At 39.6% G+C, this 14,229-nt stretch overlaps 1 protein-coding gene across 4 annotated transcripts in view; it reads left to right on the top strand.

The window, feature by feature from the left end:
• Positions 1 to 14,229, top strand: part of GBF1 (golgi brefeldin A resistant guanine nucleotide exchange factor 1) — a 121,853-nt gene that overhangs the window by 6,802 nt on the left and 100,822 nt on the right. For all 4 annotated transcript variants that reach the window (XM_039243942.1, XM_039243941.1, XM_039243940.1 and 1 more), the window contains exons 2-3: positions 6,364 to 6,469; positions 8,595 to 8,661. In XM_039243942.1, the coding sequence (XP_039099873.1) occupies positions 6,374 to 6,469; positions 8,595 to 8,661 (163 nt within the window). In that variant the 5' untranslated portion in view covers positions 6,364 to 6,373. The remainder of the gene's footprint in view (positions 1 to 6,363; positions 6,470 to 8,594; positions 8,662 to 14,229) is intronic.

Below are 14,229 nucleotides of genomic sequence, written 5' to 3'. Positions count from 1 at the left end.
TTTCTCCACATCCTCGCCAGCATCTAGAGTTCTCTGATTTGCTCATTTTAGCCACTCTGACTGGCGTGAGGTGGTATCTCAGTGTGGTTTTGATTTGTATTTCCCTGATGAGGAGGGATGCTGAGCATCGTTTCATGTGTCTGTTGGCCATCTGGATGTCCTCTTTGTAGAAGTGTCTGTTCATGTCTTCTGCCCGTTTCTTTACTGGGTTGTTTGTTTTTCAGGTGTGGAGTTTGTTGAGTTCCTTATAGATTCTGGATATTAACCCTTTATCTGATATGTCATTTGCAACTATCTTTTCCCATTCCGTTGGTTGCATGTTAGTTTTGTGGGTTGTTTCCTTTGCCGTGCAGAAGCTTTTAATCTTGGTGAGGTCCCAATAGTTTATTTTTGCTCTTGATTCAATTTGGGGGAAATTTTAATAGCTTTGGTACCATGATAGGAGGAAAAAAAAATACTCAAAACAGAAAAGGAACAGCATGTGCAAAGACAGACAACAAAGACCATGACTTTAAAAAGAAGGAACTTTTGGGGCACCTGTGTGGCTCAGTTGGTTAAGCATCCGACTTCTGCTCAGGTCATGATCTTAAAGTTTGCGAGTTCGAGCTCCACATCTGGCTCTCTGCTGTCAGCACGAACCACTTGGGATCCTCTTTTTTCCCTATCCCCATCCCTCTCTCTCTTTCTCTCTCTCTCCCCCACCCCCTCTCCCTTCCCTCCTCTCTCTCAAAAATAAATAAGCATTAAAAAAAAAAAAAGGAACTTTTGATGGTCTATTTCATACACACAGAGAATGCGTATAGCTTATATGGGGCATCAGTGTCCCCTACCCAGCTTAAAAAGCAGAATATCACCAAAACCAAGGCCACTTGTATATGTTTCTCTGTTAGTCACATTCCCCTTCCCCACAGTCAGTGTTCTAAATTTTTTGTAAGTTTCTCTGAGGTATGGTCTTAGTGGAATTGCTGAGATACAGGATATGAAATTATTCAGTTTTGCAAGATAATGCCAGTAATCCAGATGAATTGTATCAATTTACATATTAGCTGCTTGCTTTGTATTTTTACCAACTCCTAGTATTGTCAGATTAAAATTTTTTGTGGAGGTCCTTGGGTGGCTCAGTTGGTTGAGCAGCTGACTCTTGGTTTCAGCTCAGGTCGTGGTCTTAGGGCTCATGGGATTGAGCCTTACATAGGGACACCATGCTGATAGCACAGAGCCTGCTTGGAGTTCCCTCTCTCCCTCTCTCTGCAGCCCCTCCCCGCCTTCTCTCAAAATAAATAAGTAAACTTAAAAATTTTGTGCCATTTTTGTGCTGCAAAATGGTATCTCATAAACTTATTTTATAATTTTCATGATTATTAATGGAGCTAATAACATTTTCATATATTTGCTGTTTATATTTCCTTTTTCTCTGAAACGCTTATTCATGTCTCTTGCCAATTTTCAGGAAGATTTATATGTCTGTTCTTAGAGTTTTGTAATATATTATGGATATTGCTTCTTTATTAGTTATATGTGTAAAATATACAAATATTTTCTCCCAATTTGTGACATATTTTTTCCCTCTTTTTCATGGTATCTTTTGAACAAATGTCTGTAATTTAATATGGTCTAATTTACCAGTTGTGCTTTTTGTTTCCTGTTTAGGTGCTTCTCTCTTACGCTGAAATTATAAAAGTATTCGGTAAAAATAAATAAATAAATAAAATAAAATAAAATAAAAAAATAAAAGTATTCTCATACATTATCTTCTAAAAATTTTCAAGTTTTCTATTTCACATTTAAGTCTTGAATTCAGGGGGCGCCTGGGTGGCTTAGTTGGTTAAGCGTCCGACTTTCGCTTAGGTCATGATCTTGCGGTTCGTGGGTTCGAGCCCCGCGTCGGCTCTGTGCTGACTGCCAGTCAGAGCCTGGAGCCTGTTTCAGTCTGTGACTCCCTTTCTCTCTGACCCTCCCCTGCTCACGCTGTCTCTCTCTCTCTCCTAGAAATAAATAAAAAAAACATTGAAAAAAAAAATAAGTCTTGAATTCATTTGAAGTAGTTTTTTTGGTATTCCATGAAGTAAGGATCCAATTTGTTGTTTCTGTTTTTCCTGCTTTTGTTTAGATCTAGAGGGAGTTGCCACTTGATAGAGCGACTCCTCTTTGAATCCTCTTGGGGTGAGTAACAGGGATGCCACAAAGCACCAGGGGAATGCTACACACAGTGCTGTCAAAGGATATATGTGGCTCACAGTCTCTGGGCCAGTGGCCTGTTGGCTAGGGATGTTAGCTACTGTGTATTTGCTATGTTATTTCTTTCTTTTTTTTTTTTTTTTAATATTTTTATTTCTAGGAGAGAGAGAGAGAGAGACAGCGTGAGCAGGGGAGGGTCAGAGAGAGAGGGAGACGCAGACTCCGAAACAGGCTCCAGGCTCTGAGCTGGCAGTCAGCACAGAGCCCGACGCGGGGCTCGAACCCACGAACCGTGAGATCATGACCTAAGCGAAAGTCGGTCGCCCAACCGACTAAGCCACCCCAGGCGCCCCATTGCTATGTTATTTCTGATAGAAGATAGACCTTAAATTGTTTTCTATCAAATTTCCATGAGGTCCTCTGCAGGCCTTCGTGACCTTGCGACCAGGGGATCTAGGCTGTCACCTACCAGGCAGCAAGTGGTTCATCCAAGCTTCCCATTTGAAGCTGAAGGGCAGATTTCCTTGTGAGAATCACTCTGGGAGGAACAAATGCTCAGAGGCCTGGCAGGAGACTAAGCAACTCCCCATAGTCCTTGAAAAAAAATTCTCTTCATTCTCTAGTTGTTTCTTTTTTTACTAAGGAAAGAAGCTTAAGACAATGACTTTTTGCTTAGATCTTCACTATCTTAGAAGGTTGTTAGCTTTGGGGAGCCTGGATGGCTCAATCGTTAACATCTGATTTTGGCTCAGGTCATGCATGATCTCATGAACAGGAGATCCAGTCCCACATTGGGTGAGCATGAGCCTGTATCCGGTGGGCAGAAGCCCCGCTTTGGATAAACTCCACTTCTCTCTCTCTACCCCTTGCTCACTTGAGCCCCCTCTCTCTCTCACTCAAAAAAAAAAAAAAAAAAAAAAAAAAAAAAAAAAGAAAAAAGAAAAAAAAGGAAAGAAAAAAAACAAGAAAGAAAGTTGTTAGCTTTTGGTGCCTAATAAATTTTGATCAAATGTTAGGTTGATTACCTCAGTTGGAGTCTCAGTTCAAAATTTTTTTCTTCCAGAAAGCCTTCCAAATAACTAGTAGATCCTATTAGATCTCAGTTAATCCCATTGGCACTTATTATTATTATTATTATTTTTTGCAATTTTTAGTATAGTGTTGTTGTTTACCTATTGCTGTTATTTTCAGTATGAGTGTTTTCTCTCATTCTCTTAGTTCCTTTTTTTTTTTTTTTAATGTTTATTTATTCTTGAGAGAGAGGAAGAGCATGAATGAGGTAGGGGCAGAGAGAGAGGGAAACACAGAATCCGAAGCAGGCTCCAAGCTGTCAGCACAGAGCCTGACGTGGTACTCAAACTCACAAACTGTGAGATCATGACTTGAGCCAAAGTTGGACACTCAACCAACTGAGCCACTCAGGTGCCCCTCTCTTAGTTCTTTGAAAGAGAAATTATTCTTTTTTTTTAAAATATTTTTATTTCTAGGAGAGAGAGAGACAGCGTGAGCAGGGGAGGGTCAGAGAGAGAGGGAGACACAGATTCTGAAACAGGCTCCAGGCTCTAAGCTGGCAGTCAGCACAGAGCCCGACGCGGGGCTCGAACCCACGAACCGCGAGATCATGACCTAAGAGAGAGTCGGACGCTTAACCGACTAAGCCACCTAGGCGCCTCTAGTTTTTTCTTTAAATTGTCATTAAAACAAATGTGTTGTTATTTGGATTCTCTTGTGGATTGGAGGTGATATTATGCTCCTGGACAAAATTTGTATCTGTTCTTTTTTTCCTTTATTTTTTAGTTTTACTTTTTAAGTTTATGTATTTATTTTGAGAGAGACAAAGAGAGCATGAGTTGGGGAAGGGGCAGAGGGAGCATCACAAGCAGGCTCCCTGTGGTCAGTGCAAAGCCTGCCAAGGAGCCCAAACTCACCAAACTGAGAGATCATGACCTGAATTGAAACAAAAGTTGGATGCTCAACTGACTGAGTCACCCAGACACCCCCTTTTTCCCTTTATTATAATGGTTTTCGGGGGTGCCTGTGTGGCTCAGTCGGTTAAGCACCTGACTTTGTCCCAGGTCATGATCTCACGGTTCTGTGGGTTCAAGCCCTGCATTGGGCTCTGTGCTGACAGTTCAGAGCCTGGAGCCTGCTTTGGATTCTGTCTCTGTCCTCTGCCCCTACCCCACTCTTGCGTGTGTGCGCTCGCACACATGCGCTCTCTCTCTTTTCCTCTCTCTCTCTCTCTCTCTCTCTCTCTCTCTCTCAAAAATGGATAAACATTTAAATATTGTGATGTTTTTCATACTTCTTGCTTTCTGGGCACCCTGTCTTATTGCAAAATATGCAAATGGAACTACTTGAAGGATGCATTCTTTTCTGTGTATCTTTGGCTCATTTTCTTTTAGCTCTCACTAAACTCTCTAAATGCCTCATGGGCAGAAATTATATCTCATCTCTTTATTAATTTTTAATTATATTGATGGTATAGTAATATATTCTTCTTGTAAAAAATTAAAACATTCTAGATATGGCCAAAGATCCTCTGATTACTCCCTGATTTCACAGTACTTTCTCTAGAGATAACTATGGTTATTGAGTTTGGGGTGTATGTATTATCTGTTAACATACATACATATTACCTGGACAAAATACTTAAAGTACACTTAGCAATGTGGGTGATTCGCAAACATAATGTTTCCAGGGAAAAGGTCAAATTGCAGAACAATACTTGCGATAGTATATTAGTTAAATAAAGTACAGAAATAAACGGAATGATGTTATATATTATTTAAAGATACATATCAATGAAGTAAAAGTATAAAGCAACATAAAAGTTCAACAAACATCACATTTAGAATAGTGGGACCTATGGATGAAAAAGAGGAGATGTGGTTAGGGTGAATACACAGAGACTTCCATTGTACTATTGTCAATCTGGACACTGGCTATTATATTACTCTTCTATCATATTGTATGTTAACTATTACATAGTTTCAAAAACAAAAATCTAGCAGTTTAGGTAGGATGGGTTGGTTAGGTTATACATAAATGGTAACATAGAGTCATATACTACAGTATTTTTCATTCCACCATATGTCTGACAGCTCTTTCTGTGTCTTATTTGTTTTGTATCCTTAACACTCTGAAAGATGCCTTATGCATAGTAGGTGCTTAATAAGTAAATATTTGTGGAATTCTTTCTTCTCTTACCCTGATAGTCTTACTGTTTTAACTTCCCTGGAGTCTGATCTAAATTTTTATCTAACTGTATGCTCCCCTTGCCCTTTTCTCTCTTTGCTTTTTAAAATTTTGTCCTTGTGGGGAGGAGTTTTAAATAATGGAAAGCAGTAAAGTTGGTTTTACATGTTCCTAGGTTTTTCTCTATGCCAAGAAGAAATTCTCTTTTTTGTTTTTTAAAATATTTTCACCTGGGAAGAGAATTACATCTTTTCTAAGTGCTCTTCTAGGGCAGCAAAGAAAATCCTGTGTTAATTCAGTTGGGAGCACATAAAATACTAAAGTAGTATTTCAGCTTCACTTCAGAGATTCATTTAGAAGCAGCTTTAAAATGAATCTACGTTTCAGTCTATCTTATTAGAGAGTTCCTGCTATAAGCAAGTGAACTTGACTTTTCAGAACTTTTTAAAGGTTATATCACTGCCACTATCCAGTTTTCTGGAGCTAACCTGGTAGAAGGGATGTAGTCTATAAGTTGACATTGTAACTGTGGCTATTAGAAAAACAGCCTTCATTCTTTTCTTTTAACGCAAGCCTTCATTATTACTTTATTGAGGGAATAAAGAACAAAAGTAAGGTCTGAAATATATTTTTAACAGACTCGTAGCACAGATGTATCTGCATACCTAAAGTCCTCACAGGAGAGATTTTGGGGTCAGGTGACTCAAGAATTTGACATGCTTGCTAGAGATTGTTGAGGTACCTTTGAGAAATTTCCTAGGTTGACACTTTTTGAGTTGTATCTTGAACTTCCAGAGACCTCTAGGTGAGCCAGGTAGCTGGATTCATAACATAAAATGGACTTCATCCCATCTTAGTATTATAGGTGGGAAATCTTGGTACTAAGAAGTTAAATCATAATTCTGACCTTAACAGGTACTAAATTAAATATGGGTATGCTCTGAGTAACCAAATATTAACTAACTTTTCTCTTAACTGTTTTGGTAGGTTTGCCAGGATGGTGGATAAAAATATTTACATCATTCAAGGGGAGATTAACATTGTGGTTGGGGCGATCAAACGAAATGCCCGATGGAGTACTCATACTCCACTGGTAAGTGGGGAATGGGCAGGTAGCTTGGTCACTGAGTTGTTGTAAGAGATCTGATGCATGGTTAAAGGAGTTATCAATTTCCTGGTAATAATGAGAGTAGAAGGAATTCAGAATTTTTCTTGGTATCAAGGACACTTCTGTTTTATTCCAACTAGTGTCAGATTTATAGGCTGCCTTTTTTGCTCTTGGACCCAAAAGATGATACTGTTTTTCTTCTAGTTATTTTTATAGACAACTTAAGGTACTACTTGGGAACTCTTAAATATGCCTGAAAGTGTCAGAAAGATGCATTATCTTCAAATCTCCTAGGACTATAATTAACTATCAAAATGATACATGGAGTGTGATTTGGTGGGACTCCTTAGGAATAGGAGTATATTGAGCAGGCCATGTCTTGCCAATCAGATGAGTAAGAAACTTACCAGTTGTAAAACTGGCTTTCTTTGTTGTATATGTATGTTTAAGGATATTTTTTGTGCAGTTATATAAAACAACTTTTGGCACAATTGTAAAAACAAGTTTAGACATTTCTAACTCAGTGGATATGTATATATGTATTTGGAAATTTCTTATGTTCATTTATAAAAATGGATTGGTTAGTGGTGCCTGGTTAGCTCAATTGGTAGAATGTGACTTTTGATCTTGGGGTTGTAAATTTCAGCCCCACGTTGGGTATAGAGATTACTTCAAAATAGTCTTATTTTATTATTATTATTTTAGTAGGCTTCATGCCCAGTGTGGGGCTTGAATTCATGACCCTGAGATTAAGAGTCACATGCTCTACTGACTGAGCCAGCCAGGTGCTGCAAAGACTTTTTTTAAAAAATCTTATTTTTGAGTAATCTCTCCACCCAGTGTGGGGCTTGAACCTGCAACCCCAAGATCAGGAGTCCCATGCTCCACTGGCTGAGTCAGCCAGGTGCTCCAGAAATAAAATCTTTAAAAAAAAAAAAAATGGTTTAGGAGTGCCTGGGTAGCTTAGTCTCTTAAGTGTCTGACTCTTGATTTTGGCTCAGGTCATGATCTCATGTCATGGGGTGAGCCCTGCGTGGGGCTCTGCGTTGACAGCACAGAGCCTGCTTGGGATTCTGTCTCTCCCTCTCTCTCTGCCCCTCCCCTACTCATGCACATTCTTGCACTCTCTCCAATAAACATTAGAAAATAAATAAAAATGGTTTAGAAGTGGGAGTGGAATCAGCAATGTCTTTGAAATTAATATGTACGATTATATAATGAGTATGAAGAAGGAGAAGAGATAGAGTAATACATGTAATTTAGTCTATTGAGATGCTATAACAAAATACCACAGATTAGGTGACTTGTAAACAAGAGAAATTTATTTCTCACAGTTCTGGAGACTGGAAGTCCAAGATCAGGATGGCAGCATGGTCAGATGAGGGCCCTCTTTTGAGTCTCAGACTTCTCATATCCTCACATGATAGAAGGGGCAAGGGAGGTCTCTTGAGCCTCTTTTATAAGGATATTAGTTCCATTCATGAAGGCAGAACTGTCACCCACCTGAAGGCCCTAATCACCCACCTTTTAAAGGCTCTACTTCTTATACCATCATATTGGACATTAGGATTTTCATATAGAAGTTTTGAGGGGATTGGGGCACCTGAGTGGCTCAGTCTTGAGTATCCGACCTCGGCTCAGGTCATGATTTCACGGTTTGTGAGTTTGAGCCCCACATCGGGTTTTGTGCTGACAGCTCAGAGCTTGGAGCTTGCTTAGGATTCTGTATCTCTTCCTGCTTTCTCTTTCCCTCCCCTGCTTGCACACTGTCTGTCTCTTTCCAAAATAAACATTAAAAAAAAAAAAAAGTTTTGAGGGGACACAAACATTTAGACCGTGGCATGTATAAAGGCCCTGGCAATCTACGGTAGCTTGAGTGCTATGGTCATGGTATAGATTAGTATTTCAGGATTATATTTTAGGTAAGTCCAGAGTATCTTTTTGAAATAGGACATCAGGGAACTGGAAAACTGAATTATGGCTAACTTTCTTTTCCTCAAAAAGAAAACTTAATCATTGGATTCAGACAAAGAATGCTTGATCTGTCTGTTATTTCCTTTTTTCCTCTTTGATACTGACTTTTTTTTTTTTTAAACATATGTGTTAATAGGATGAAGAACGTGATCCTCTGCTGCATAGTTTCAGTCATCTAAAGGAGGTTTTGAACAATATAACAGGTAAGTCCTCATATCTAGGTAGGATTACTTATCCTGGTAAAAAGAACATGTGTTTTTATTGCAGGGATGGACAGACTTTCTTTGTAAAGGACTATGTAGTAAATGTTTTAGATTTTGAAGGCCATAGCAACTGTGCAACTACTCAATTCTGCCATTATAGCTCAAAGGCAGATATAATACTTGAATGAGTGATAAATACTTTTTTTCTTTTTTTTTGCATTGCTGGTCCTTTTCCTTGAGTTCCTAGGAGGATGTCCTACTTTCCTGGGGTATCAGTGTTCATACAATTAATAAGCTTCCTTTATTGTTTGAGTTATAATGAAGTTATCATGGGTGATTTTTTGGTTTTGTTTTAACTTCTTTCTTTCTCTACCTTATGCATGCTATGAGGTAGGAAGTCTTCTTACAGTTGGTGGCACAAGTGAAGTTGTTAGTACTTGCAGCAAAACTCTTATCTTATAGAAGGTCATCACTTTTAGGGCCTTAATTCTGTGTAATGCAGATCTTTCAGTCTTCATGTATTCCTGGAATCATTTGTCCCTTTTTTCATATCTGTTTTCCTAATCATAATAACTTTATATAATATTCATATGTTTAGAGTTTTCTTTTTTTTATTTTTTTTAAATGTTTATTTCTGAGAGAGAGAGACAGAGTGTGAGTGGGAGAGGGGCAGAGAGAGGGAGACAGAATCTGAAGCAGGGTCCAGACTCTGAGCTGTCAGCACAGAGCCCGACTCAGGGCTGAACCCAGGAACCTTAAGATGATGATCTGAGCTGAAGTTGGACGCTTAAGCAGCTGAGCTACTCAGGCGCCCCCATATATTTAGAATTTTCAAAGCTGCTTCCATGTTTATTACCTTATTGAACTTTCACACAACTCTGTGAAAGTGGTGTAGCAGGTGTTGTGCTCTTTTTATGAATGAAGTTGAAGCCCAGAGATATTTTCAGTGATTTAGCTGAGGTCAATTGATCCTGAGAGATGAAGACATAACTAGAGTTCAGGCCTGGTTTAGTGCCCTGGTCTGCATTGCTTCTGTACATACAATTAGAGGAGACTGTATGCAGGAAGTGCCTTCTGTTATGCAGGAAGTGCCTTCTGTTATGTATATGTATTTGATGGAGGAGGCAGCAAATCTTAACATCTTTGGCTTTTGCAAGGGGAAAGATAGACTGAAAGGGAAAGCCTCAGAGCTGTGTTCCTCTGTCAACCGTAGAGGCTTTTGCAAAGTATATTCCTGGAATGTTTTTTAGCTAGTAACATATCTAAGACAATTGGAAAGTTTCTAGGCTTCTGCAAGTTAAATAAACAATAAACCAGTTTTCTCCTTTCATGAGAAATGTAGGAGAATATCTGGAGGAAAATTCCTTTTTCTTTTCTTAAACATGGGCTGAAGTTATGTAAAGGTTCCCTGCATGTTTTCTTTATAGGAACATTTTCAGTTGAAAAGCATTGGACATGTTAGTCAAGGATCAAGTATAGAGGAAGTGGCTGGTTGTTAGCCAGTTAGCAAGGCTAAAGCTGCAATTAGGTGGCATGTTCTTATTTTATGGCTAGTACTTTAAGTGACTTAGCTGCTTTAGGAAGTTGGCTACTTGCACAGATTTTTTTTTTTTTGACTTTACAGATAAAGCTTACATATCAATTGGAAAGAAAATGTAGTGAGTAAGTATTTACAACTCTTTTTGGTGACGAAAGTTCAGAGTGTAGTTGATCCTTGAACAATACGGATTTGAACTGTGTAGGTCCACTTATATATGGATTTTTTCCCAGTAAATACAGTACTATAACAGTACTATAGGTAAAATAAATGACTTTTTTTTAAAGATCTTATTTTCAAGTAATCTGTACACCCAATGTGGGGCTTGAATTCACAGCCTTGAGAGTAACAGTCACATGCTCCACCGACTGAGCCAGCCAGACGCCCCTTCCTTATGACTTTCTTAATAATATTTTCTTTTCACTAGCTACTTTATTAGAAGAATACAATATATAATATGACATATGAAAGATATACTAATTGATTATGTTGTCAGTAAATCTTCTGGTTAACAGGCTATTGGTAGTTACATTTTGTGGGAGTCCACAGTTATACATGGATTTTCTACCATAAGGGGTGTTGTTGCCCAAACGCCTATGTTGTTAAAGGGCCAACTGTACTATCTTTTTTTATTTTTTTTATTTTTTTTTAATTTATTTTTTTAATGTTTTTTTTTTATTTATTTCTAGGAGAGAGAGACAGCGTGAGCAGGGGAGGGTCAGAGAGAGAGGGAGTCACAGACTGAAACAGGCTCCAGGCTCTGAGCTGGCAGTCAGCACAGAGCCCGACGCGGGGCTCGAACCCACGAACCGTGAGATCATGACCTAAGCGAAAGTCGGACGCTTAACCGACTAAGCCACCCAGGCGCCCCAAGGGCCAACTGTACTATCTTTCTAAGAGATGTGAAGAGGATTAAACGCAACATTCGACAGTTTATACACTGTGAAATATTGGTATTGTATGTGGTTGGAAACACCCTAGAATGGCTGAGATCAGACTAGAGCAGCTTGTAGGCCTTTTGGGCACTCCGGACACCTTGAGGAGCTGACGTGGTGCTGTTTCCTGATAGAGGCACATTTCCTGCTTGCCGTCTAATCCATATCCCACACTTGTTTTCTCTATCTTGACATATCTCTGACATGTCTCAAGAGAACTATATCTGTGGCGACTGGTGCAGTCCAGGACTTAGGGTTTCTAGACCATCTAAGAGCTGCCAAAGTTGAGTCTGTGCTTAATTTTCCTACATCTTTGAGTCAGGAATCCAGATTATCTGCTACTTGAAACTAATAAAACCAGAATGTGCTGAGGAGCCAGTTCTGTCACTGGTACTAAGAACATAGCTGGGTGGTGCCAAGCTTTCTCCTGGAGCAAGGAAGAAGGTGGTAGTATTTTCCAGAGCAGATGTTGAAATGGTGCCTGCCAAGGTTGCCCATTGTTCTTAGCTTTTAACGTATTACCTGCCTGAAAAAATGACAGAGTGGACCCGAAATAGAACATTTCATAGTCTTCTGATTATTACAGTGCTGGCTTCCAGGAAGCAAGTTTATGGGTCAGCTGCCCCTGTGGTCCTGGACTCTGTGGTCCATGACCAATTTCTTGTTTCTTTTACTGAGACAAACAGATTTTTCTGATTGGCAGTGTCAGGAGGACTGCTTTCTTGGAAGCCTGTTAATGGTAGGAGGCTGGGAAAGGGTTTTGAATTTGGAGACAGAAACTGAACGGATTGCCTGTGCTGTGTGACTGGGAATGGTGTCCCACCTAGATTGGAGGAAGCCTGGCAGGAATTCTAGGACTTCCATTCAGTTTAACTCATGAAACTGACTTGGGCTTAGACTCTTCTTACAGAGGCTTTCTATTTGCTTTCTTCTAGGCTATCTGCTAGCTTGGTTGGTTAAGAATATCACTATTGGGGGCACCTGGGTGGCTCAGTTGGTTAACTGTCCAGCTTCAGTTCAGGTCATGATCTCACAGTCTGCGAGTTCGAGCTCCGCATTGGGCTCTGTGCTGACAGCTTAGAGCCTGGAGCCTGCTTCACATTCTGTGACTCCCTCTCTCTCTGACTCTCCCCCACTCACGCTCTGTCTCACTCTCAAAAATGAATAAATGTAAAAAAAAAAAAAAAATCACTATTGGAAATGGGTAGTTGATTAGACATAGACAGTGAACCGAAATAATTTTTCTTCTTATAAAAAGAGGATCTTTTAAGTAGATAAACACTACCTGCTCGTCTAGGAGTATTATCTGAGCAATTGTGAAAGAAATAAGTCCTTTGTCTCTAATAAGGTTGGCTCAGTCCATACCAGTGATTCTCGCAGATACGTGTCTCTGGACTACATTTGCAGTCAGTATTTGCCCAAACCGCATGACAACTACACGCCCTGTAGCATTTAGAGTAATAAAATAGTCTAATGCCAAATCTAAAATGATAGTTGCACTTGGAAGATACAGGGTGCCTTAAGAGCAGAGTTTGCATGTTGCTATTTTGGATAAAGCCTTAGCTTACCACCAGTGAGACTTGACTGCTGCCCCTCATTTGGTTTTTAAGCCTTCTTTGGAATCCTTTTAGGAGGTTATTCTAAAGGAGTTAAAGCAGATGTGTGGTTACCAGAGGTGGGTGTGGTATGGGGAGAGAATACAGATGGGTATAGGGTTTCTTTTTGGGGTGATGAAAATGTTCTAGAATTAGATAGTGGTGATGGTTGTACAACTTTGTGAATATATTTAAAAACATTGCATTGTACACTTTAAAAGGGTAAAGTTTATGGCGTATGGATTACATCTTAATTTTTAAAAATGGCAAATGTAGGCTGGATGAGTGATGGGATTCGCCAGTTCTTCCTCAGGACTCAGAGCAGTGGAGGGAAGCCTCTGTAGTTTCTGCTATGCTTTGAACCCATTACCCAGCAAAGGCAGCATAAGGCTCTGTTCAGCCTCTTGGCCCAGTTTGTCCTTTTATGTCTCTCTCATTAACTCAAAAAGCACATGGCTTTTATATTTAAATTTATTCAAGCTGTAATCTTTGACATTTGAGTTAGCTTTTAGTACAGTTTTGCATTTATAGTAATATATATTATGTATTTTCTCTATCCCCAAAGAATCCGTTTTAATCTTTTCCGGATGCAAATTTCAGGCTGTCTTGTCCCATCTCCCCTCTCTTGCTCTCTTTCCCCTCCCCCCACGGAGTGTGTTTGATCAGGTGTGGCAGGAATATCCACTGTCAAGCTGCGCCCTTTATATTAGTCAATATTATCCTTCTCCCCCCTCCCTGTCTGTCTGCCCCGTTGGGCTTTCCCAGTTGATTTATAATTTTGGAATTCTCATCGGAGTCTGTAATACAGTTTGTTCATTATTTAACCAAAACCTGTTTAATGAGCAGAGAGAGGCAATGTAAATGTTAGGCATGTTGCAGTGATGTACCTTTGTGCTTCTCAAAGCGGGTGGGTAGTTAACTCTGTGCTGCCTGCAGGGCTGGGGTGTCTTGGCCTTAGGGGCAGGACTACTGCCTCTCTCTTACATCTGTCGGAGATCTGCCATGGGCTTAGATTCCTAAGACATGTTTCCTTTTATCCTTCTAGAGATCTTGTGGGGCCTCTTGTATATCTTCAGTCTCACAGCTAGGTCAGGTGGTTAGATCTGTGGCATGGGATGGGGGGTTAAAGGGAAAGTGAAATATTAGGATACTTGGTACTTCTCCTGATTTTAGATCTGAAAAAAGTAAGCAGTTTAGAAGAAGCCTTCTAGCCAACATGATCTGTGTTTTTTTATCCTTTTGTTCCCCAACTAGACAAGTCCTTGCAAGCTTTAGTGCCCTCAACCAATATAGCTTCATGGAAAGGGCTAGTCAGTTGTGATTTGTGGTGTTTGGCTATGGTCACCTGCTTCCAGATGTAGGCTGCTTTTGTCCTTCGTCTTTAACCTCAGATCATTTCAAAGAGGTTCTTTTCCAGGAAATTTTTGGTTTACTTTTTATTTTTTAAAGTTTTATTTATTTAAGTAGTCCCTATACCCAATGTGAGGCTTGAACTGATGAT

The sequence above is a fragment of the Hyaena hyaena genome, unplaced genomic scaffold (genome assembly GCF_003009895.1).
Source record: "Hyaena hyaena isolate Hyena2069 unplaced genomic scaffold, ASM300989v1 scaffold_233, whole genome shotgun sequence".
Taxonomy (NCBI): domain Eukaryota; kingdom Metazoa; phylum Chordata; class Mammalia; order Carnivora; family Hyaenidae; genus Hyaena; species Hyaena hyaena.
The sequence above is the reverse complement of the archived record's forward strand: the minus strand, read 5'-3'. Positions and strand labels throughout refer to the sequence as shown.